Source organism: Leuresthes tenuis, unplaced genomic scaffold (genome assembly GCF_036924035.1).
Source record: "Leuresthes tenuis unplaced genomic scaffold, fLeuTen1.0.hap1 SCAF_2, whole genome shotgun sequence".
NCBI classification, from domain to species: Eukaryota; Metazoa; Chordata; class Actinopteri; order Atheriniformes; family Atherinopsidae; genus Leuresthes; species Leuresthes tenuis.
Genome location: NW_027325356.1, coordinates 595,001 through 620,560, shown reverse-complemented (window position 1 = coordinate 620,560; position 25,560 = coordinate 595,001). Strand labels below are relative to the sequence as shown.

Here is a 25,560-nt window from a genome sequence, read left to right as displayed (position 1 = left end):
TTCCATACAAAGAAGTATTACTGAACCACTGCGTCACAGAATCAGCTGCAGGTCTCAGGAAATAATCAAGGCGCCAATCTGATTTGAACTCCCAACCTTCTGATCTGCAGTCAGACGCGCTACCATTGCGCCACAGAGTCACACGAAGCTGTCCGGCGGACCTCTGGTGTGAAGTATGATGTGACCACAGCTGACCCTGAAGCACTTAGCTGTCGGACTCACTCCAGATGGGCCAGATGTGTTGCACCACAGCGTTGGTGGTATAGTGGTGAGTTTAGCTGCCTTCCAAGCAGTTGACCGGAGTTCGATTCCCGGCCAACACAGCGACCGTTTTCAGGACACCCAGCAGAGTTACTGGGCTGAAAACATATCAGTGATGACTTAGAAACAACTACTGAAAAAAGCTCAACAAGTCTTCCTGCACTTCTTGTACTAAAGATCAGCCAATCAGAGTGAGAGTATAGACCGACCAATCAGAGCGCAGCTAAAGATCGTTGGCCTTCCAGATGCAGCTCTTCTCATGACTGTATCTGGCTCGCAGATAAATCCAGGCTGAAACTTCTTAACTCGGTCAGTAAGGAAAAATTCCAACTACATTTTAACACAACAGAAATCCCAGTGTTGAAAATATGAAACATTTTCATGCAGGAAGTAATCAGATTACAGTAATCTTTCAAAAGTAATCATATTACAGTAATATTTTTTAAAGTAATCAGATTACAGTAATATTTTTAAAAAGTAATCAGATTACAGTAATATTTTTAAAAGTAATCAGATTACAGTAATATTTTTAAAGGTAATCAGATTACAGTAATATTTTTAAAAAGTAATCAGATTACAGTAATATTTTTAAAAGTAATCAGATTACAGTAATATTTTTTAAAGTAATCAGATTACAGTAATATTTTTAAAAAGTAATCAGATTACAGTAATATTTTTAAAAGTAATCAGATTACAGTAATATTTTTTAAAGTAATCAGATTACAGTAATATTTTTAAAAAGTAATCAGATTACAGTAATATTTTTAAAGTAATCAGATTACAGTAATATTTTTTAAAGTAATCAGATTACAGTAATATTTTTAAAAGTAATCTGATTACTGTAATCTGATCACTCTCACCTTATTACTGTAATAAGTCTGTGAAACACTTGATAGTGGCTGATGTTGCGTAGGTTAACATCTGTCTGCTGATGAACATCTGCTGAAAGAATATTTAGCGCAGCCACCCATGCAACATCTTCCTGCTCAGCCACAGAACTTCTCACACACAGAAGTGTGTTTCCCTACAAAGAAGTATTACTGAACCACTGCGTAACAGAATCAGCTGCAGGTCTCAGGAAATAATCAAGGCGCCGATCTGATTTGAACTCCCAACCTTCTGATCTGGAGTCAGACGCGCTACCATTGCGCCACAGAGTCACACGAAGCTGTCCGGCGGACCTCTGGTGTGAAGTATGATGTGACCGCAGCTGACCCTGAAGCACTTAGCTGTCGGACTCACTCCAGATGGGCCAGATGTGTTGCACCACAGCGTTGGTGGTATAGTGGTGAGCTTAGCTGCCTTCCAAGCAGTTCACCGGAGTTCGATTCCCGGCCAACGCAGCGACCGTTTTCAGGAGACCCAGCAGAGTTACTGGGCTGAAAACATATCAGTGATGACTTAGAAACAACTACTGAAAAAAGCTCAACAAGTCTTCCTGCACTTCTTGTACTAAAGATCAGCCAATCAGAGTGAGAGTATAGACCGACCAATCAGAGCGCAGCTAAAGATCGTTGGCCTTCCAGATGCAGCTCTTCTCATGACTGTATCTGGCTCGCAGATAAATCCAGGCTGAAACTTCTTAACTCGGTCAGTAAGGAAAAATTCCAACTACATTTTAACACAACAGAAATCCCAGTGTTGAAAATAACGTTGAAAATATGAAACATTTTCATGAAGGAGGTAATCAGATTACAGTAATCTTTCAAAAGTAATCAGATTACAGTAATATTTTTTAAAGTAATCAGATTACAGTAATATTTTTTAAAGTAATCAGATTACAGTAATATTTTTAAAGGTAATCAGATTACAGTAATATTTTTAAAAAGTAATCAGATTACAGTAATATTTTTAAAAGTAATCAGATTACAGTAATATTTTTAAAAGTAATCAGATTACAGTAATATTTTTAAAAAGTAATCAGATTACAGTAATATTTTTAAAGTAATCAGATTACAGTAATATTTTTAAAGTAATCAGATTACAGTAGTATTTTTTAAAGTAATCAGATTACAGTAGTATTTTTAAAAGTAATCAGATTACAGTAATATTTTTTAAAGTAATCAGATTACAGTAATCTTTTAAAAGTAATCAGATTACAGTAGTATTTTTAAAAGTAATCAGATTACAGTAATCTTTTTAAAAAGTAATCAGATTACAGTAATCTGTTCACTCTCACCTTATTACTGTAATAAGTCTATGAAACACTTGATAGTGGCTGATGTTGCGTAGGTTAACATCTGTCTGCTGATGAACATCTGCTGAAAGAATATTTAGCGCAGCCACCCATGCAACATCTTCCTGCTCAGCCACAGAACTTCTCACACACAGAAGTGTGTTTCCATACAAAGAAGTATTACTGAACCACTGCGTCACAGAATCAGCTGCAGGTCTCAGGAAATAATCAAGGCGCCAATCTGATTTGAACTCCCAACCTTCTGATCTGGAGTCAGACGCGCTACCATTGCGCCACAGAGTCACACGAAGCTGTCCGGTGGACCTCTGGTGTGAAGTATGATGTGACCACAGCTGACCCTGAAGCACTTAGCTGTCGGACTCACTCCAGATGGGCCAGATGTGTTGCACCACAGCGTTGGTGGTATAGTGGTTAGCTTAGCTGCCTTCCAAGCAGTTGACCGGAGTTCGATTCCCGGCCAACGCAGCGACCGTTTTCAGGACACCCAGCAGAGTTACTGGGCTGAAAACATATCAGTGATGACTTAGAAACAACTACTGAAAAAAGCTCAACAAGTCTTCCTGCACTTCTTGTACTAAAGATCAGCCAATCAGAGTGAGAGTATAGACCGACCAATCAGAGCGCAGCTAAAGATCGTTGGCCTTCCAGATGCAGCTCTTCTCATGACTGTATCTGGCTCGCAGATAAATCCAGGCTGAAACTTCTTAACTCGGTCAGTAAGGAAAAATTCCAACTACATTTTAACACAACAGAAATCCCAGTGTTGAAAATAACGTTGAAAATATGAAACATTTTCATGAAGGAGGTAATCAGATTACAGTAATATTTTTTAAAGTAATCAGATTACAGTAATATTTTTAAAAAGTAATCAGATTACAGTAATATTTTTTAAAGTAATCAGATTACAGTAATATTTTTAGAGGTAATCAGATTACAGTAATATTTTTAAAAAGTAATCAGATTACAGTAATATTTTTTAAAGTAATCAGATTACAGTAATATTTTTTAAAAGTAATCAGATTACAGTAATATTTTTAAAAAGTAATCAGATTACAGTAATATTTTTAAAGTAATCAGATTACAGTAATATTTTTTAAAGTAATCAGATTACAGTAGTATTTTTAAAAGTAATCAGATTACAGTAGTATTTTTAAAAGTAATCAGATTACAGTAGTATTTTTTAAAGTAATCAGATTACAGTAATATTTTTAAAAGTAATCAGATTACAGTAATATTTTTAAAAGTAATCTGATTACTGTAATCTGATCACTCTCACCTTATTACTGTAATAAGTCTGTGAAACACTTGATAGTGGCTGATGTTGCGTAGGTTAACATCTGTCTGCTGATGAACATCTGCTGAAAGAATATTTAGCGCAGTCACCCATGCAACATCTTCCTGCTCAGCCACAGAACTTCTCACACACAGAAGTGTGTTTCCATACAAAGAAGTATTACTGAACCACTGCGTCACAGAATCAGCTGCAGGTCTCAGGAAATAATCAAGGCGCCAATCTGATTTGAACTCCCAACCTTCTGATCTGGAGTCAGACGCGCTACCATTGCGCCACAGAGTCACACGAAGCTGTCCGGCGGACCTCTGGTGTGAAGTATGATGTGACCGCAGCTGACCCTGAAGCACTTAGCTGCCGGACTCACTCCAGATGGGCCAGATGTGTTGCACCACAGCGTTGGTGGTATAGTGGTGAGCTTAGCTGCCTTCCAAGCAGTTGACCGGAGTTCGATTCCCGGCCAACGCAGCGACCGTTTTCAGGACACCCAGCAGAGTTACTGGGCTGAAAACATATCAGTGATGACTTAGAAACAACTACTGAAAAAAGCTCAACAAGTCTTCCTGCACTTCTTGTACTAAAGATCAGCCAATCAGAGTGAGAGTATAGACCGACCAATCAGAGCGCAGCTAAAGATCGTTGGCCTTCCAGATGCAGCTCTTCTCATGACTGTATCTGGCTCGCAGATTAATCCAGGCTGAAACTTCTTAACTCGGTCAGTAAGGAAAAATTCCAACTACATTTTAACACAACAGAAATCCCAGTGTTGAAAATAACGTTGAAAATATGAAACATTTTCATGAAGGAGGTAATCAGATTACAGTAATCTTTCAAAAGTAATCATATTACAGTAATATTTTTAAAGTAATCAGATTACAGTAATATTTTTAAAAAGTAATCAGATTACAGTAATATTTTTTAAAAGTAATCAGATTACAGTAATATTTTTAAAGTAATCAGATTACAGTAATATTTTTTAAAGTAATCAGATTACAGTAATATTTTTTAAAGTAATCAGATTACAGTAATATTTTTTAAAGTAATCAGATTACAGTAATATTTTTAAAAGTAATCAGATTACAGTAATATTTTTAAAAAGTAATCAGATTACAGTAATATTTTTAAAAGTAATCAGATTACAGTAATATTTTTTAAAGTAATCAGATTACAGTAATATTTTTATAAGTAATCAGATTACAGTAATATTTTAAAAGTAATCAGATTACAGTAATCTTTTAAAAGTAATCAGATTACAGTAGTATTTTTAAAAGTAATCAGATTACAGTAATCTTTTTAAAAAGTAATCAGATTACTGTAATCTGATCACTCTCACCTTATTACTGTAATAAGTCTATGAAACACTTGATAGTGGCTGATGTTGCGTAGGTTAACATCTGTCTGCTGATGAACATCTGCTGAAAGAATATTTAGCGCAGCCACCCATGCAACATCTTCCTGCTTAGCCACAAAACTTCTCACACACAGAAGTGTGTTTCCATACAAAGAAGTATTACTGAACCACTGCGTCACAGAATCAGCTGCAGGTCTCAGGAAATAATCAAGGCGCCAATCTGATTTGAACTCCCAACCTTCTGATCTGGAGTCAGACGCGCTACCATTGCGCCACAGAGTCACACGAAGCTGTCCGGTGGACCTCTGGTGTGAAGTATGATGTGACCACAGCTGACCCTGAAGCACTTAGCTGTCGGACTCACTCCAGATGGGCCAGATGTGTTGCACCACAGCGTTGGTGGTATAGTGGTGAGTTTAGCTGCCTTCCAAGCAGTTGACCGGAGTTCGATTCCCGGCCAACACAGCGACCGTTTTCAGGACACCCAGCAGAGTTACTGGGCTGAAAACATATCAGTGATGACTTAGAAACAACTACTGAAAAAAGCTCAACAAGTCTTCCTGCACTTCTTGTACTAAAGATCAGCCAATCAGAGTGAGAGTATAGACCGACCAATCAGAGCGCAGCTAAAGATCGTTGGCCTTCCAGATGCAGCTCTTCTCATGACTGTATCTGGCTCGCAGATAAATCCAGGCTGAAACTTCTTAACTCGGTCAGTAAGGAAAAATTCCAACTACATTTTAACACAACAGAAATCCCAGTGTTGAAAATATGAAACATTTTCATGCAGGAAGTAATCAGATTACAGTAATCTTTCAAAAGTAATCATATTACAGTAATATTTTTTAAAGTAATCAGATTACAGTAATATTTTTAAAAAGTAATCAGATTACAGTAATATTTTTAAAAGTAATCAGATTACAGTAATATTTTTAAAGGTAATCAGATTACAGTAATATTTTTAAAAAGTAATCAGATTACAGTAATATTTTTAAAAGTAATCAGATTACAGTAATATTTTTTAAAGTAATCAGATTACAGTAATATTTTTAAAAAGTAATCAGATTACAGTAATATTTTTAAAAGTAATCAGATTACAGTAATATTTTTTAAAGTAATCAGATTACAGTAATATTTTTAAAAAGTAATCAGATTACAGTAATATTTTTAAAGTAATCAGATTACAGTAATATTTTTTAAAGTAATCAGATTACAGTAATATTTTTAAAAGTAATCTGATTACTGTAATCTGATCACTCTCACCTTATTACTGTAATAAGTCTGTGAAACACTTGATAGTGGCTGATGTTGCGTAGGTTAACATCTGTCTGCTGATGAACATCTGCTGAAAGAATATTTAGCGCAGCCACCCATGCAACATCTTCCTGCTCAGCCACAGAACTTCTCACACACAGAAGTGTGTTTCCCTACAAAGAAGTATTACTGAACCACTGCGTAACAGAATCAGCTGCAGGTCTCAGGAAATAATCAAGGCGCCGATCTGATTTGAACTCCCAACCTTCTGATCTGGAGTCAGACGCGCTACCATTGCGCCACAGAGTCACACGAAGCTGTCCGGCGGACCTCTGGTGTGAAGTATGATGTGACCGCAGCTGACCCTGAAGCACTTAGCTGTCGGACTCACTCCAGATGGGCCAGATGTGTTGCACCACAGCGTTGGTGGTATAGTGGTGAGCTTAGCTGCCTTCCAAGCAGTTCACCGGAGTTCGATTCCCGGCCAACGCAGCGACCGTTTTCAGGAGACCCAGCAGAGTTACTGGGCTGAAAACATATCAGTGATGACTTAGAAACAACTACTGAAAAAAGCTCAACAAGTCTTCCTGCACTTCTTGTACTAAAGATCAGCCAATCAGAGTGAGAGTATAGACCGACCAATCAGAGCGCAGCTAAAGATCGTTGGCCTTCCAGATGCAGCTCTTCTCATGACTGTATCTGGCTCGCAGATAAATCCAGGCTGAAACTTCTTAACTCGGTCAGTAAGGAAAAATTCCAACTACATTTTAACACAACAGAAATCCCAGTGTTGAAAATAACGTTGAAAATATGAAACATTTTCATGAAGGAGGTAATCAGATTACAGTAATCTTTCAAAAGTAATCAGATTACAGTAATATTTTTTAAAGTAATCAGATTACAGTAATATTTTTTAAAGTAATCAGATTACAGTAATATTTTTAAAGGTAATCAGATTACAGTAATATTTTTAAAAAGTAATCAGATTACAGTAATATTTTTAAAAGTAATCAGATTACAGTAATATTTTTAAAAGTAATCAGATTACAGTAATATTTTTAAAAAGTAATCAGATTACAGTAATATTTTTAAAGTAATCAGATTACAGTAATATTTTTAAAGTAATCAGATTACAGTAGTATTTTTTAAAGTAATCAGATTACAGTAGTATTTTTAAAAGTAATCAGATTACAGTAATATTTTTTAAAGTAATCAGATTACAGTAATCTTTTAAAAGTAATCAGATTACAGTAGTATTTTTAAAAGTAATCAGATTACAGTAATCTTTTTAAAAAGTAATCAGATTACAGTAATCTGTTCACTCTCACCTTATTACTGTAATAAGTCTATGAAACACTTGATAGTGGCTGATGTTGCGTAGGTTAACATCTGTCTGCTGATGAACATCTGCTGAAAGAATATTTAGCGCAGCCACCCATGCAACATCTTCCTGCTCAGCCACAGAACTTCTCACACACAGAAGTGTGTTTCCATACAAAGAAGTATTACTGAACCACTGCGTCACAGAATCAGCTGCAGGTCTCAGGAAATAATCAAGGCGCCAATCTGATTTGAACTCCCAACCTTCTGATCTGGAGTCAGACGCGCTACCATTGCGCCACAGAGTCACACGAAGCTGTCCGGTGGACCTCTGGTGTGAAGTATGATGTGACCACAGCTGACCCTGAAGCACTTAGCTGTCGGACTCACTCCAGATGGGCCAGATGTGTTGCACCACAGCGTTGGTGGTATAGTGGTTAGCTTAGCTGCCTTCCAAGCAGTTGACCGGAGTTCGATTCCCGGCCAACGCAGCGACCGTTTTCAGGACACCCAGCAGAGTTACTGGGCTGAAAACATATCAGTGATGACTTAGAAACAACTACTGAAAAAAGCTCAACAAGTCTTCCTGCACTTCTTGTACTAAAGATCAGCCAATCAGAGTGAGAGTATAGACCGACCAATCAGAGCGCAGCTAAAGATCGTTGGCCTTCCAGATGCAGCTCTTCTCATGACTGTATCTGGCTCGCAGATAAATCCAGGCTGAAACTTCTTAATTCGGTCAGTAAGGAAAAATTCCAACTACATTTTAACACAACAGAAATCCCAGTGTTGAAAATAACGTTGAAAATATGAAACATTTTCATGAAGGAGGTAATCAGATTACAGTAATATTTTTTAAAGTAATCAGATTACAGTAATATTTTTAAAAAGTAATCAGATTACAGTAATATTTTTTAAAGTAATCAGATTACAGTAATATTTTTAAAAGTAATCAGATTACAGTAATATTTTTAAAAGTAATCAGATTACAGTAATATTTTTAAAAGTAATCAGATTACAGTAATATTTTTAAAAAGTAATCAGATTACAGTAATATTTTTAAAGTAATCAGATTACAGTAATATTTTTTAAAGTAATCAGATTACAGTAGTATTTTTAAAAGTAATCAGATTACAGTAGTATTTTTAAAAGTAATCAGATTACAGTAATATTTTAAAAGTAATCAGATTACAGTAATATTTTTTAAAGTAATCACATTACTTTACTCTGATCACTCTCACCTTATTACTGTAATAAGTCTATGAAACACTTGATAGTGGCTGATGTTGCGTAGGTTAACATCTGTCTGCTGATGAACATCTGCTGAAAGAATATTTAGCGCAGCCACCCATGCAACATCTTCCTGCTCAGCCACAAAGCTTCTCACACACAGAAGTGTGTTTCCATACAAAGAAGTGTTAATGAACTCTTCTGGACCTCTGGTGTATGATTCATCCTTCAATGCAATTTTTTTGAGCTACAGCAAGTTGAATCAGTAGGAGTTCTTCACTGAGCGAGTATTCATTGAGCTGCAGCAGCAGAGCGATATAGGCAGCATTAGCGAATATTTTTTTCCAATAATCGCGCAATGTCCACTAAAAAGTTTACCTGCAAAGAAGCACTGGGTCTTCTATTCGATAATCCTTATTCTGAAGGGGAAAATCTACCTTCAGAAGATGACGGTCAGCTGTTAGCTGGTCCCGGGGCTCGTGGCCTAACCCTAACACTTGGACAAAGTGTTTCCCTGCACCAAACACCAACTTCAGATCCTTTGCCCACTAATGTTGGTGGTGAGGAAAATGTTTCACGGGTCGAAGTTTGCATCGAGGAGTTAGCAGGGATGGTAGTACTGGAGGGAACGAGGCTGGGAGTAATGTGGGTGTTCTGTCTTTTTATGGAGCTCGCCAAGTGAACGCTGTGCTTTCTGACCCGGTGCCTTCACAAAGTGTCCGCGATCGCAAAGCCAGCAGCTTGACAAATCTGATGGACATGTCAGACGTGGTCGAAGTGTCAGTGGGAGAGCTGGGGGAGAACGTAGCGGCGCAGGTCATGCAGCCGCAGCCATGCTGTCTGTTCACTGACCGGAGCGCGTTGGCGCACTTGATGGAGGACAGGAGCGCATTTTTCTCAATGATGATTTCTGGAATTTATTGACTGTAGAAACGACTCGTTATGCCCATCAGTTTTTAGCCTCCCATGAAATCAAGCCACATTCAAGATTTCACCAGTGGTCTGATGTAACTGTCAGTGAAATCGAAAAAACGCATCAGGACAAAACACACTACCAGTGGGTACAGATGAATAAATACACCTGTGTGTGTTGATGATTATAATTCATTCCTGGGGTGCGTTGACACTGCAGATCAAAGAATGAAGACCTAACTCTTTCCCCACAGATCAAGAAAGTGATATAACAGAATTTTCAATGCTATTCTTAGCATAAGTTTGGTGAATGCTCACATAATTTACTGAAGCTGTATTCCAGCTCCTCACAAGTCTCTGAAGGTAAATGGTAAATGGACTTGTACTTGTATAGCGCTTTTCTAACTGACCTCTCAAAGCGCTTCACTACATGCTGCATTCACCCCACTCACACAGCACGTCTTAGGATATATCTACGTGCTTTTCTAAGCATTCACACACATTCATACCCCCAATGATACACTGGGGGGGTAACGTGGGGTTCAGTGTCTTGCCCAAGGACGCTTCGACATGTATCCTGGGGAAGCCAGAGTCGAACCACCGACCTTCCGATTGGTGGGTGTTCTTGTTACAACCAAGAACTTTTCCCCTGTCTGGAATCATTTTGATCTTGTGACACCTAATAGGGTAAACTTTTTCTCTTTGACATTGTTTACTGTCATTTTCTTAATCGACATATATTTGCAGTCTTTTCTGGTTAGAGGTTTGAATGTTTAATGATAAATTTACTTTTTATTGTATTGTAGGTGAAGTGTCGGCTCTGCTCCACAAAGCGGAAGCCGGCGATCAATTTACAGGAAGTAGTCACCTCTGCTGATTTCAGGCACACACGAAGTTCGTAGGAAAACAGAAACTTTAAATAGAATCGAGAATATCAACAAAACCCTGTTGAACACTTAGAAACTCTGAGTTTTATTTCATTCAGATTTAAAGATCAAAGAGGAACTGAGGATTTGTGACATTATTCACTGAAATTTGTCCTCGAACCTTCAAGAGAAAACACTCGTTTCTTCTTTTATCCCACGGCGCCTGAAGGCATCACAGAACTCCCACAGTTGTCATAGAAACCGTCACAGCCGACAAGAAGCGGACGCGCTTTACGAGTTTTTAGCGAAAGTTTCTGAGATGGCGACAAAAACGTTGGATCCTCTTTCGGTGGAAGAACATCCAGGAGAGGAGGAGCAGGAGGAGGAGGAGAAAGAGGAGGAGGAGGAGGAAGAGGAGGAGCAGGAGGGCGGCGCAGGTGGAGGGAGCAGCTGGGAGTCTCAGGTAAGACTCGACGGTTAGTTCAGGTGAACACGGACCGTGCGTCTGTTGCTGAAAACGTTGCATAATCATAAAACTACAGATTTGATTTAAAATACTATTAATTCAAACAGCTGGAATAGCGACAAAGTTCAGCTTCAACTGAAAATCATCTGAAAATGTTTGGAAAGTTAAATAAAGGATTTAAAGCAGATTGAAAGTTACAGGGAGTAACATTTACTGTGAGGGAAACTTTCCTCTGAAACACACAGTGTGCAGAGGTGAGTCCAGGACCGAGCCCTGTGGGACACCTGCAGTTCTTCACAGTGGTTCTGTTACAGAAACACTGTCCTGGTCCATAAACGATCTCAGCTGTACAGAGATCTGCGGTTACTATAGATACGGGCTCCAAAGCAGATTGATTTGTTCTGAACTGAACGGTAAAGATCCAGAGGAAACTGTTCCAGGACCCTGAGGGGGGGGTTTTCAGCAGGTGCGGGATGTGACTCTGCTGGTTCTGGTTCTGGTTCTGATGAGGCGTGTTGCTGTGCACAGGTTCCAGTGAAGGTGCTGCGGGCGCATGGCGCCGCCGTCACTGCGGCGCGACTCTGCTGCAGCGAGCGCTGCATCCTGAGCTGCTCCTCAGACGGCTCCGCCATCCTCTGGGTAACCCGTGCACACTGAGCACGTGCACGTGCACAGCCATGAGTGTGTGTTGGGCTGATGTCATGTGCTCTTTCTGTTGACCTCTGACCCCTGCAGGATGTGGACAGCTGCCGGCCTCTGAGGACGTTTGATGGCGTTCACAGTAAAACCGTCAGTGAGTGCGCTCTGATCCCCGGCACCAACAGGTGGGTCACACCGGGCCGGGTCACACCGGGCCGGGTCACACGGGGCCGGGTCACACCGAGCTGGGTCACACTGAACCGGGTCACACGGGGCTGGGTCACACCGAGCTGGGTCACACTGAACCGGGTCACACGGGGCCGGGTCACACCGGGTGATGACCTTTCACACCTGCAGCTTCACTCTGGAACACTTTAGAAGGAAAACCATGAATGTGACGTTCAGCCAAAGCTTTTTATCTGAAACCTTCTGTGGGCAGGAAATAAAAATGAAGGTCACCTGTTCAGCAGCAGGGCCACGCCCACTCCTTTTTACACCTGGGCGGGTCCAAAGTCTCCTTCTCCCCCAGCCCAGATGAGCCAATCAGAACACTTCAAGGCCCTTTACTCCAGAAGTCTTTATCAAACCGTGGCGTGGTCCTTCCTGCTGTTCAGAACCGGAGTTCCTAACAGAATCAGACAAAGATTGTGTGTGTGTGTGTGTGTGTGTGTGTGTGTGTGTCTGTGTGTCTGTGTGTGTCTGTGTGTGTGTCTGTGTGTGTGTGTGTGTGTGTGTGTGTGTGTGTGTGTGTGTGTGTGTGTGTGTGTGTGTGCACGTGTGTGTGCACGTGCGTCAGGATGGTCACGGTGTCCTGGGATAAGAAGATGGTGGCCTGGGACATGGAGACGGGACACGCTCTGGTAAGTTCTGCCCTTCTTCCACGGACCTAAACACACTCGTGCAGCACACTTCAGAACCAGCTGTGGTACCAGAACCGTTGGAGAAGCAGCTGCTCAGAGCTTTGCTGACTCTGCTCCCGCACAGCCGGTGGATCTGTTCCACTTTAAACCATTCATGCATCCCACCTGAACACCTTATCTCCAGGAGGCAGATGCTCCTCAGTGTTTCTGTATCTGGGGTAAGGATAAGAAGCTAAGTGCTGGGACAGGAATGTGAGCGGCTCCATGATGCTCTGCTCTCTGTGGCTTTAACTCTGATCTGTGCAGTGGGAGTCCAGGCTGGCCGGCCTGCTGACGTCCTGCAGCTCCTCGCCTGACGGCCGGCTGCTGGTTTGTGCCTCGGACCCTCAGAACAGCGTCTCCATCTGCGACGCCAGCAGCGGCCGGACGCTGCACCACCTCAGCGGTACGCCACCCGCCGCACAGCTCAGCTTTAATTAGTTAATGAGATTAATGAGACTGTGACCCCTCCCCTGCAGATCAGCACCGCTCCACCGTCACAAGGTGTAAGTTCGACCCTCAGAACCGACGGGTCGCCACGGTTTCTGCAGACCGGAGCATCAAACTGTGGGACCTGCAGGCTCAGAAAACCACCGTCTCCGTGGACAGGTGAACCGGAGCTGCTGTTCTTTCTTTGTTTCCACTTGATCCTTTTCTCCCGTCACGCCGCCGTTTGTTTGATTCAAAGACTCTGAGGAGCTCTGACATCACAGCAGGAGACTCACCTCCAGAGTTCTGTTCAGAGAAAACTGAAGACACCACATGGTTTTATTTATTTATACTCCTTTGTCTTATTTCATAGCTCATATCTTCTTTTGGGAGTCAGGAGAAAGTTCTGGTGCTGTGGAAGACTTCCTGCTTTGTTATCTCGCCCATCTGCCCTCAGAGCAGTGGCCCGGACATCCCACATCATAAAAGTCTGTTATCGGCTGACTTTAATAAGCAGGTTAACACCTCTCAGGACCCACGACTGTCTGCTTATCGTCCCGGGATTGGTGTTCCTCGGGGCCCGGCTCCTCGGGGCCCGGCTCCTCGGGGCCCGGCTCCTCGGGGCCCGGCTCCTCGGGGCCCGGCTCCTCGGGGCCCGGCTCCTCGGGGCCCGGCTCCTCGGGGCCCGGCTCCTCGGACAGTGACAGGGTTTATGATGCAACAGTCGGTCACTTTTAAGAAGGAATTCAGGGGTATTTGATGGAGTGTGACGAGATCTCGTGAGATTTGTGAGCTTTCCTAACTTCTATTTGTGACCTGAGGGGCAGTAATGCAGCTTTGCTACGTCCAGCCTGCCAGAACCTAAAGAAGGAGAAGAAGAAGAAGAGGAGAAGGAGCTGGAGGGAAGCAGTCAGCAGTCTGAATGAAAATACCGGTATTACTGCTGAAGATGCCGCCGCCACCTTCAAATCGTTTGTTTGGCAAACGATAAATGTGAGGAAATGATAAATGGCAGCAGAGCGATGAAAGCATCAGACTTCCAGTAGCTACACCACAGCCTCCAGAAACACTCAGACTTCCAGTAGCTACACCACAGCCTCCAGAAACACTTCCAGTAGCTACACCACAGACTCCAGAAACACTTCCAGTAACTACACCACAGCCTCCAGAAACACTTCCAGTAGCTACACCACAGACTCCAGAAACACTTCCAGTAGCTACACCACAGCCTCCAGAAACACTTCCAGTAGCTACACCACAGACTCCAGAAACACTTCCAGTAACTACACCACAGCCTCCAGAAACACTTCCAGTAGCTACACCACAGACTCCAGAAACACTTCCAGGAGCTACACCACAGACTCCAGAAACACTTCCAGTAGCTACACCACAGACTCCAGAAACACTCAGATGACCTGCAGTTATTGGGTGAATCAGCGATGGAGAAGAGGCTGGCTGCAGGCAGCTGATGGACCCCTTTGTGGGAATAATCACTTCACCTTAAACAAGCCAAACCCTGGAAGAGGTGGAGCCTCAGAGCTGCGCCCCAGGACTGCTGTGGAGCTGAATGTTGCAGTTAATGAACCTAAAGAACCGTCCTCTGCTGAGTTCAGTCAGAGGCTTCTTCAGCTCCGTTTATCATGTTTATTAAGGAAAGCAACAATATGATTTCTGTCTTCTTCTTTCACTCTCAGTAACCATGGCAACGTTGTGTCTGACTGCTGCTTCACAAGCAACGGGCACTTCCTGTGCACGGCATCGTGGGATAGGACCCTGAAGTTGTGGGACCTGCAGTTCCGGTCTCAGGGTGGGACGACGCTGCGCCGCGGCCATGAAGGCAGCGTGAGCTGCTGCTGCTTCTCTGCTGACGGTGAGGCGTCATGTGACCTCAGCAGCTGTGAGGCGTCATGTGACCTCAGCAGCTGTGAGGCGTCATGTGACCTCAGCAGCTGTGAGGCGTCATGTGACCTCAGCAGCTGTGAGGCGTCATGTGACCTCAGCAGCTGTGACCTCAGCAGCTGTGACCTCAGCAGCTGTGAGGCGTCACGTGACCTCAGGCCTCAGAGCCCCCCCTTACCCTACCTGTAAGCCGCTCTGGATAGAAGCGTCTGCCAAATGCATAAAAACAGAAACACGAGTTTGATCATAAAGACAAAAGCTGAAGCTTCGAGAGAAAATGAAGCAGAAAAGAAACTGATTTGAGATAAAAGTGGAGCCGAGTGTAAAGCAGATGTGACGACTGCAGGAGGGTTAGGTTAGTTATTAACTCCGTTAGGAAGGTTCTGAACAGGTTCTGAACACACTGTTGGACCGGCTGTTAGAAGCTGCAGCTCTGACTCCTCCAGCCTGTGGTTTCTTCTTCTTCTTCTTCTTGTTCTACCTTCAGCCTGTGGTTTCTTCTTCTTCTTGTTCTACCTTCAGCCTGTGGTTTCTTCTTCTTCTTGTTCTTGTTCTACCTTCAGCCTGTGGTTTCTTCTTCTTCTTGTTCTACCTTCAGCCTGTGGTTTCTTCTTCTTCTTGTTCTACCTCCAGCCTGTGGTTTCTTCTTCTTCTTGTTCTACCTTCAGCCTGTGGTTTCTTCTTCTTCTTGTTCTACCTTCAGCCCGTGGTTTCTTCTTCTTCTTGTTCTACCTTCAGCCGTGATCACAGCTGTATCATGTGATGCGTCCCGCAGGCGGCCTGCTGGTGTCGGGCTCCTACGACAGGACTGTTGCACTCTGGGACGTGACCTCGCTCTGCCCCACTCTGGTCCTGAAGGTGAGCTGCTGACTGAAGCTGATTCCCTGACGGTTCTGGAGGCGCGGCTCATCTGTTCTTTTGTCGTCTCAGGGCCACAGCGATTGGGTGACAGACGTGACTCTGAGCGCCGACAGGAAGCTGGTGGTCTCCTCCTCCAAGGTTCTGTTTTACAGTCAAAACCTTAAAGGTTTTTAATCCGATTCTTCTTTCAGAAGAGGCCCATCTCTGTGAGGCTTCAGTTTCTGGATTTACTTCTTCTCCTGTCGCCACGCCACCTGCAGGAGGCCCATAAAGGCCCGGTTCTTCGTGGACTGGCCGTGTTCTGGGCCCCAGCAGCCTGGGGTGAAGCAGTGAGTCTGAAGATGGAGTTCTGTTGAGGTTGGTCAGCCTGTAAATGGTTCCTGTGGAGGCAGCTGGAGTTAGGAGGAGTTTGGTGAAATCTGTTCCCCTCTGGAGGGGGAAGCAGAACTCCTGACTGGGCCTGGATGATGAGCTTTTCAAGGCCCTGAAAGTCACAGCTGTACATCTTTGACTCTTCTCCTCGTGTTTTAGACTCACACTTCTGATGAGGACCAGCGAACAGGACCCAGCTGCTGCTTCATCTGTCCAGAGTTCTGTGGTCTCTGTCAGAGCTTTAAAGCTGTTGGTGATTCTTTAGAAGAAGCCGCAGCCTCTTCCCTCCTTCAGGCGACCCTTTGGCTCACAGCCAGGACTGACAGTACCAGGACTGGCCGTCAGCCTGCTGCAGTCCTCAGATCCAGATGAAACCCTGTTTGCTGACCCGGTTCTGACTCTGGTCTCCTCTCTGCAGGACGGGACCGTTCGGTTCTGGGACATCGGGAACGTGGAGGAGATCCCGGAGGTTCTGCAGAGGAACAGGACAGAAGGAACGGGAGTCCACATCCTGAAGGTGGGAGTCCTCCTGCATCATGTGACCAGACTTTAGTCTGAATGTGGGACAACAGGAAGTGATGTGGGACAACAGGAAGTGATGTGGGATAACAGGAAGTGATGTGGGACAACAGGAAGTGATGTGGGATAACAGAAAGTGATGTGGGATAACAGGAAGTGATGTGGGACAACAGGAAGTGATGTGGGATAACAGAAAGTGATGTGGGATAACAGGAAGTGATGTGGGACAACAGGAAGTGATGTGGGATAACAGAAAGTGATGTGGGATAACAGGAAGTGATGTGGGATAACAGGAAGTGATGTGGGACAACAGGAAGTGATGTGGGATAACAGAAAGTGATGTGGGATAACAGGAAGTGATGTGGGATAACAGGAAGTGATGTGGGACAACAGGAAGTGATGTGGGACAACAGGAAGTGATGTGGGACAACAGGAAGTGATGTGGGATAACAGAAGTGATGTGGGATAACAGGAAGTGATGTGGGACAACAGGAAGTGATGTGGGATAACAGGAAGTGATGTGGGATAACAGGAAGTGATGTGGGACAACAGGAAGTGATGTGGGATAACAGGAAGTGATGTGGGACAACAGGAAGTGATGTGGGATAACAGGAAGTGATGTGGGACAACAGGAAGTGATGTGGGATAACAGGAAGGGATGTGGGATAACAGGAAGTGATGTGGGACAACAGGAAGTGATGTGGGACAACAGGAAGTGATGTGGGATAACAGGAAGTGATGTGGGACAACAGGAAGTGATGTGGGATAACAGAAGTGATGTGGGGCAACAGGAAGTGATGTGGGATAACAGGAAGTGATGTGGGACAACAGGAAGTGATGTGGGATAACAGAAGTGATGTGGGGCAACAGGAAGTGATGTGGGATAACAGGAAGTGATGTGGGACAACAGGAAGTGATGTAACGACTCCAGGGTCTGATTCTGCTTTCAGATCCAGTGATCGTTGTTCTTTCACTTTAACTCGCCCAGAAACGACCTGAAAACAGCGAACCGCTCCTTCAGCCTGTCGGTGGTGGTCATGGCGTGCGTGTGTGTGTGTTTTCAGTGTGAGGAGTGCGGGAAGCCGTTTCCAGTGTGCCGCCTGCTGACCTCTGACCTGCTGACGCGCTGCGTCTTCTGTCGACTCAGAACTCCCTCCAGATACCGACCGCAGCTGCCGCCTGTCATGTGACTTCCTGTCAGCGGCACGAACCCTGCAGAACAGAGCCGCCGCCGCCGCCACAGCCGCCGCAGCCGCAGCCGCCGCTCACACGACGGATCAGAAGTGGATCAATCAGTCAGTTTAGTCTGGATTAAAAAATAACTTCTGTCCAAGAACAGCGAAGAGGCCACTTCTTGTTACCACGGTTACGACCTTTCTCCAGCAGGGCAGCCGCCATGATCACATGATGCATCATCATCTGACAGGAAGTGCGTTTGTTTTAGAAATGTAAAAGGAACAGATTCTGATTATTAGTCCGACTTCAGCATATTTTTATGGACTAAAGAGCTGCTGATTATTATTCCATGAACAGAAAGACAAGTGAAAATAAATAATAAACTTCGTCTTTAATGTTTTCTACATTTCCATCTTCACGTCTCGCTGTTGCCTCCCGTCAGCGCGTGCGGCGGCGGCCATCAGAAGGTGCTCTGCAGCAGGCAGTGGCAGCCGCAGCCCGCCGGACACTCGTCCTGCCGCCGGAACCAGTCCATCATGTGACTGGTGTGTCCGCCGTGACCGCAGCTCAGGCAGAAGTTGGACGAGCCTCGGACCGCCACGTGGCAGATGGCACACTGAAAGGTCAGGCGCTTGCACACGGCGCACTGAGTGCCGCGGGCCTGACTGCGACAGTGACAGCAGTACACGCCAAACTCTGTGGAGAGAGACAGTGATGTCAGCTCAGTGAGATGCTGTTCAGCTTCCATGACATGGCGTTGGGGTCGTGGCGAGCATCGTACCGATGCCTTTGTGAGGCTCCGGCGGGCAGGAGGCGAACTTCAGCACGTCGGCTCGCTTGTCCCTCAGACCCCAGCGGTACAAAATCTCACCGTAACACTTCTTAAAGTCATCAAACTGCAGCGTGTTGGCCGGGTCCAGCAGCCTGCACACAACCAGGAAGTGACATCACAGTGACATCAGAAAACAAACCCCACCTGTCTGGGAGGGGGAGCTTCCTCACCTCTTGTTCATGTCGTGCTGCTCTCGCTCCCGCTCCCGAGGATCTGTGTAGCCCTGGCTGCTGTAGCGGTAGTCGTCAGGGGAGGATTCGCCCCAGGGGTTGGCGTGCTCGCCGTCTCTGACTGAAAACGACAGGAAGTGAGCTGTTCAGCAGGAAATGGAAACATCCACACAGCAGGCGGCGGCGCTGTAGTCTCACCGGTGCTCCAGGTGCTGGGGGTGATGGAGTCCGAGGTGCTGGAGCAGGAGCCCGAGGTGAGGGAGCTGGATGTGTAGCTGGGCTGAGACACACATGACATCACTTCCTGTAAACGGTTTCTCTGCTCTGACAGGAACAGTTTAAACTTTTCTTTTAATGCCAGAAAACTTATTGTTGCAGCCACTCCTGGATTCTGGTGATGGTTTATATGAATGCCTACATCACATATCACGGATCTCTGAGGTTCAGAACTGGCTGTAAAGCCCTCACACATCACTGCACTTTGGACTCTCTCACTGACTGGTCCATGCTCAGAACCAGCCACTGGTATCTGTTTATCTACAGATCCATCATTGGACTCCTGCCCTCCTATTTGTCCACAGACTTTACACAGAAACAGTCTGATCACAGCCTCCGGTCCTGGATTACGTCACATTTCCCCTCAGTCTGTACTGAACTGCTGATGCTGCGTCTGTAACATGGAACTGAAGCTGTCCACTTTTATTTCACCAGAGGACTTGTAGGAAGGCTGGTGAGACAGTCAGGGGGGGTCTGCACATGTTCTGTACTTAACTAGCTCCTTTTTTCTTTCATTTTATCATTATTAATGATCATATGTTCCTGTTCCGTTCAGTTAATCTGTAACTTTGTGTTCTGCTGCTGCCTAAAACCTAAAACTCTTGCAAATGAGACCCTGGGTCTCAATGAGATTTTACCTGAATAAATAAAGGTTAATAATAAAATAAAAACACATCAGACACCATCTGTAGAACAATGGGCCTCCTCTGGCTCCTCCCACTGCTTGTGATGCAACCACATGAGTGACAGCAACCAATCAGAGGCAGGAGGCTGCAGGTGGAATACGCTACGTCACATGGCTGTAATAATCCGAATAATGGCTGCTGACCTGCTCGTGGTGGGCGGTGCTTTAAGGCCGTCTGTTTTACTGAGGCCCCGCCCACCATGGCTGTGATTGGATTAAAGTAACTGAAACAGCCAGAGAGTCGCTGCTGGCTGCCAGATAATCCCGACCCGTGCCCCGCAGCCGGTGGAGACTTACGTAGCGGGAGTGATGCGGCGGGAAGCGAGACGGATGGTGTCCGTACAGGGAGTAGCAGTCTGGAGGCGGAGCCTGAGTCCTGAACACGCTGCACAGCATGGCCAGAGTTTGAATGTCACTCATCTGGCTGTAGTGGTCCAGCCTGGAGGGTGGAACAGACACACGGATCAGAACCTGCAGGTCCGTGTCCAACCTGGCCCGACAGAACCAAACTAAGAGCTCACAGAGTCTCCAGCAGGCGTCGTCCAAATGGGTGTCGGGCCCACGGAGTCTCTGTGTCCGGGTCTGAATCTGGACTCAGGTCCTGACAGGTGGCTGCGGACGCCAGAGCCCAAACCTGCAGAACCAGAACCAACAGTTTAACTACAGCTGGGAGGTGCTGACAGTGAGCTGCCGGGTCACGGTTCTGAAAGCTGTGATAAACTGGGTCAGATGTAAAACATCAGAGGCTAACCTTGGCCACGTCTCTGCGTCCAGCCGCCAGCGCTGCCGCCGCGTTCTTCTGACACGTCTCCTGGATGTCGTTCACGTTGAGGCTGAAACAGGAAGAAGCAGCGCGGCTGACATGAAGCTGGCGTGATTTCAGGGATCAGACACATTCTAATTTACCTTTAAGGTTCATTTCAGTTCTATTTAATTTGTGTCACCTGTACAGAGTCTATGGTACGGGGTTCCTCAGGGCTCTGTTTTAGGCCCTTTATTATTCGTATGACCTTTGATTAACCCTCCAAAGGAGTGTCCCATCACTGTTATGTTGCTCGAGCCTTTTAGGTCTCAGAACGTGTTCAGCTGGAGTTTCCTTCAGCTGAACCCAGCAGAACTTATCTCAGCTCCTGAGCAGATCTATGGGTTATACCCATATTATGGGTCAGGCTCTGAGCCCCGACCAGCGTGTCACTGGTTTGGTCCATTCTTCAGGACTATTCCCACACTACGGTCAGTTGTTTCCTGAGCTGGAGGAGATCAGTCATGCATTTGTTTCTTCCAGACTTCAGCAGCACATCACTGAAGTGAACAGAACCATCTAAAAGGTCTTTAGAGTTTACACTGGTTTCCCATCAGCTTCAGAATCCAGTTTAAAGTTTAAATCCAGTTTAAAGTCCTGCTCTTGTGTTCAGAGCACTGATGGTCAGGCTCCTTCTGATCTTAAAGGGGAGTGACGGTACACTAACGAGCCGAGATTTCAGGAGAACTACAATAAGAAAGTCCATGACTGGACCCACAGACTTTTATCTAACCCGGTTGAACGTGCATTTTGAGATGTTTTATTAGAACTCTTTACATGCCTGACAGGTCTTTCATCACTTATATTATCATTAGTGTTGCTCTGCTCAGACTCATGGGAGACGTTGTTTCCTGCCGTTTCCATAGCGATAGCGGCGCTATCCTATACTTTTTTTCAGCGTGACAAACACCATGTGGCGTGAGAACTCCTCTTCTTCTTCTCCTTCTTTAGGTTCTGGCAGGCTGGACGTAGAAAGCTGCATTACTGCCCCTCAGGTCACAAATAGAAGTTTGGAAATCTCACAAATCTCACGAGATTCTTAACGCAACGAGAAGTATCTTCGAGGTTAATCTCGCCCCTGGATCTTACGGAAAGCCAGACCACAGCAGGTGGACTCTGAGAACTGTTTCACTTCAACTCAACAGGTTCAACAAGCCGTCGGCTGATTTTAATGCAAACGATTCATTTTCATCCGGAGATAAAAACTGCGCTGCGCCTTTAATTCTCAGATATCTGATCAGGACAAGTTTTCCAGGTTTAAACAGAAGGTGTGTGTGCGTGTTGGTGCGTCTCACATGTAGCTCTCTCCCAGAGTTTTGTGGACCGGCAACAGGCAGGAGATCTCCTGGATGATGACCTTCCCCGCCAGTTTGATGGGGCGGCAGCCGTAGTCCACGCCTTCCCGCTTCGTCTTAAAGCGGCGGGATTTCTGACAGACAGACAGGGGGAAGGAGACGGCCGGCCCAGTAAAGACAGAGCACCAACTGATTAACTGTGGTCCGGACCAGCAGAACCTGTTCACACTGTGAGTCAGAGAGCCGGGCCGGGCCGGGCCGGGCCGGGCCGGGCCGGGCCGGGCCGGGCCGGGCCGGGCCGGGCCGAGCCGGGCCGGGCCGGGCCGAGCCGGCAGATCAGCTCAGACTGTGGGCGTCACACATCAGAAGTCTGGTTCTGACGTGTATTCAGCAGCTGAAAACTCGCTGTGACGGACTCTCACACTGTGAACAGTTTCCATCTCATTCACCAACATGTTTGAACAGCCAAATTACTCCGAACAGTTCAAGGTTCTGAGGATGAACAGAACTCACCGCAGCGGTTAAAGGTTAGTGGACATTAAAGCTGGCGGCAGAGGAGGCGGGGTCAGGCGGCGGTTACTGTGGCGCCGTTAGAACGATCACTTATGTGTTCAGAATTCTTCATTTAGAAGAAGCTGCTGGAGACCAGAACCACCAGCTCAGCGCTGTTGGATCTGCGGCAGCAGTTCAGTGCTGAAAGCTAACGGACCGAACACGCAACTCCTCACTTCCTCTGACTGTCAGCCAACATCTGTGCTGCATCTGGAGGGAACCCAGTGACCGACAGAAACAGTTTGGACCCCTGAACCGAGCGTCCTGGGACTGAAACAGAACATGTGTGGACAGGCTGCTGTGCTGGCTGTTATTCCAGAGGAGCTGCATCCCAACGCTCATGTTGGATTCAGAACACATAAATCAGGTGATGCTGTTAGTGGAGGAGCTGGCAGCCAATCAGAGACATGCAGAACAAGGAGGCGGAGCTCAGAAGAAATGCACGAATGGAGGACAGAGCTCGGTACCGGCCAGTCATGGAGGGTTTGGACAGACCAGCGGCGGGAGGTGGATATTGGGGGCATCTGATTGGATGAGGGTGGGAAGGAGGCGTGGCCCACAGATGGGAGGCAGGGGATTGGACAGAGAGAAAAACAACACAAAAAAAGAAAACAAACAGAAGCCGATCAGGAAGGTGAGCAGAGTGAGAGGGTGAACACAGAGAGCTACACACCAAACACACCTGACCTCCGCCCTCTGCACCTGTGTCTGTTACCATAGTTACCTTTGATGACCTTTGAAAATGTGGTGGGAGAGAAAAGATGGAGAACCTGCATCGCTAAAAAGGAGTGAGACGGTTCAAACCTGGAGTGGACCACTGACCCGTGGCCTGAGGCCTCCTGTCTGTCAGAGCCGTCTCAGGTGTGTTTACAAGCTGCTTCACTGTCAGGTCGACTCAAACCAAGCTCCTCCCACACACGTCCAATCAAACAAAGCCCCTCCCACACACGACCAATCAAACCAAGCTCCTCCCACACACGTCCAATCAAACAAAGCCCCTCCCACACACGACCAATCAAACCAAGCTCCTCCCACACACACACGTCCAATCAAACCAAGCCCCTCCCACACACGTCCAATCAAACAAAGCCCCTCCCACACACGACCAATCAAACCAAGCCCCTCCCACACACACACGTCCAATCAAACCAAGCCCCTCCCACACACGACCAATCAAACCAAGCCCCTCCCACACACACGTCCAATCAAACCAAGCCCCTCCCACACACGACCAATCAAACCAAGCCCCTCCCACACACACGTCCAATCAAACCAAGCCCCTCCCACACACGACCAATCAAACCAAGCCCCTCCCACACACGTCCAATCAAACCAAGCCCCTCCCACACACACGTCCAATCAAACCAAGCCCCTCTCACACACGTCCAATCAAACCAAGCCCCTCCCACACACACGACCAATCAAACCAAGCCCCTCCCACACACGACCAATCAAACCAAGCCCCTCCCACACACGACCAATCAAACCAAGCCCCTCCCACACACGACCAATCAAACCAAGCCCCTCCCACACACGACCGATCAAACCAAGCCCCTCCCACACACGTCCGATCAAACCAAGCCCCTCTCACACACGTCCAATCAAACCAAGCCCCTCTCACACACGTCCAATCAAACCAAGCCCCTCTCACACACGTCCAATCAAACCAAGCCCCTCTCACACACGTCCAATCAAACCAAGCCCCTCTCACACACGTCCAATCAAACCAAGCCCCTCTCACACACGTCCAATCAAACCAAGCCCCTCTCACACACGTCCAATCAAACCAAGCCCCTCCCACACGCACGTCCAATCAAACCAAGCCCCTCCCACACGCACGTCCAATCAAACCAAGCCCCTCCCACACGCACGTCCAATCAAACCAAGCCCCTCCCACACACGACCAATCAAACCAAGCCCCTCCCACACACGACCAATCAAACCAAGCCCCTCCCACACACGACCAATCAAACCAAGCCCCTCCCACACACGACCGATCAAACCAAGCCCCTCCCACACACGACCGATCAAACCAAGCCCCTCCCACACACGACCGATCAAACCAAGCCCCTCCCACACACGACCGATCAAACCAAGCCCCTCCCACACACGACCGATCAAACCAAGCCCCTCCCACACACGTCCGATCAAACCAAGCCCCTCCCACACGCACGTCCAATCAAACCAAGCCCCTCCCACACGCACGTCCAATCAAACCAAGCCCCTCCCACACGCACGTCCAATCAAACCAAGCCCCTCCCACACGCACGTCCAATCAAACCAAGCCCCTCCCACACGCACGTCCAATCAAACCAAGCCCCTCCCACACGCACGTCCAATCAAACCAAGCCCCTCCCACACGCACGTCCAATCAAACCAAGCCCCTCCCACACACACGACCAATCAAACCAAGCCCCTCCCACACACACACGTCCAATCAAACCAAGCCCCTCCCACACACGACCAATCAAACCAAGCCCCTCCCACACACACGTCCAATCAAACCAAGCCCCTCTCACACACGTCCAATCAAACCAAGCCCCTCTCACACACGTCCAATCAAACCAAGCCCCTCTCACACACGTCCAATCAAACCAAGCCCCTCTCACACACGTCCAATCAAACCAAGCCCCTCTCACACACGTCCAATCAAACCAAGCCCCTCTCACACACGTCCAATCAAACCAAGCCCCTCTCACACACGTCCAATAAAACCAAGCCCCTCTCACACACGTCCAATAAAACCAAGCCCCTCTCACACACGTCCAATCAAACCAAGCCCCTCTCACACACGTCCAATCAAACCAAGCCCCTCTCACACACGTCCAATAAAACCAAGCCCCTCTCACACACGTCCAATCAAACCAAGCCCCTCTCACACACGTCCAATCAAACCAAGCCCCTCTCACACACGTCCAATCAAACCAAGCCCCTCTCACACACGTCCAATCAAACCAAGCCCCTCTCACACACGTCCAATAAAACCAAGCCCCTCTCACACACGTC

The 25,560-nt window shown here is 46.3% G+C and overlaps 2 protein-coding genes across 5 annotated transcripts in view; one reads left to right on the top strand and one right to left on the bottom strand.

Moving 5' to 3' along the window:
- The window catches only part of wdr59 (WD repeat domain 59), a 71,440-nt gene that overhangs the window by 26,234 nt on the left and 19,646 nt on the right, over positions 1–25,560 (bottom strand). For 2 of the 4 annotated variants that reach the window (XM_072379779.1, XM_072379780.1), the window contains exons 19-27: positions 23,022–23,078; positions 22,003–22,136; positions 20,657–20,738; positions 20,427–20,539; positions 20,203–20,344; positions 19,143–19,224; positions 18,945–19,065; positions 18,724–18,866; positions 18,315–18,638 (exon numbers count right to left, since the gene is read on the bottom strand). In XM_072379779.1, coding sequence (XP_072235880.1) covers positions 18,403–18,638; positions 18,724–18,866; positions 18,945–19,065; positions 19,143–19,224; positions 20,203–20,344; positions 20,427–20,539; positions 20,657–20,738; positions 22,003–22,136; positions 23,022–23,078 — 1,110 coding nt within the window. In that variant the 3' untranslated portion in view covers positions 18,315–18,402. Of the gene's footprint in view, positions 1–18,314; positions 18,639–18,723; positions 18,867–18,913; positions 19,066–19,142; positions 19,225–20,202; positions 20,345–20,426; positions 20,540–20,656; positions 20,739–22,002; positions 22,137–23,021; positions 23,079–25,560 lie in introns of those variants that run through there. The other 2 variants (XM_072379781.1, XM_072379782.1) reach the window with 2 other exon arrangements.
- On the top strand, positions 11,002–17,995 carry LOC140302304 (uncharacterized). The gene is made up of 11 exons (XM_072381138.1): positions 11,002–11,145; positions 11,677–11,787; positions 11,884–11,972; positions 12,584–12,647; positions 12,954–13,092; positions 13,166–13,295; positions 14,810–14,985; positions 15,790–15,872; positions 15,945–16,013; positions 16,666–16,764; positions 17,831–17,995. Exons 1-11 carry the CDS (start codon positions 11,002–11,004, stop codon positions 17,954–17,956), a joined length of 1,230 nt encoding a protein of 409 aa, XP_072237239.1. The 3' UTR covers positions 17,957–17,995.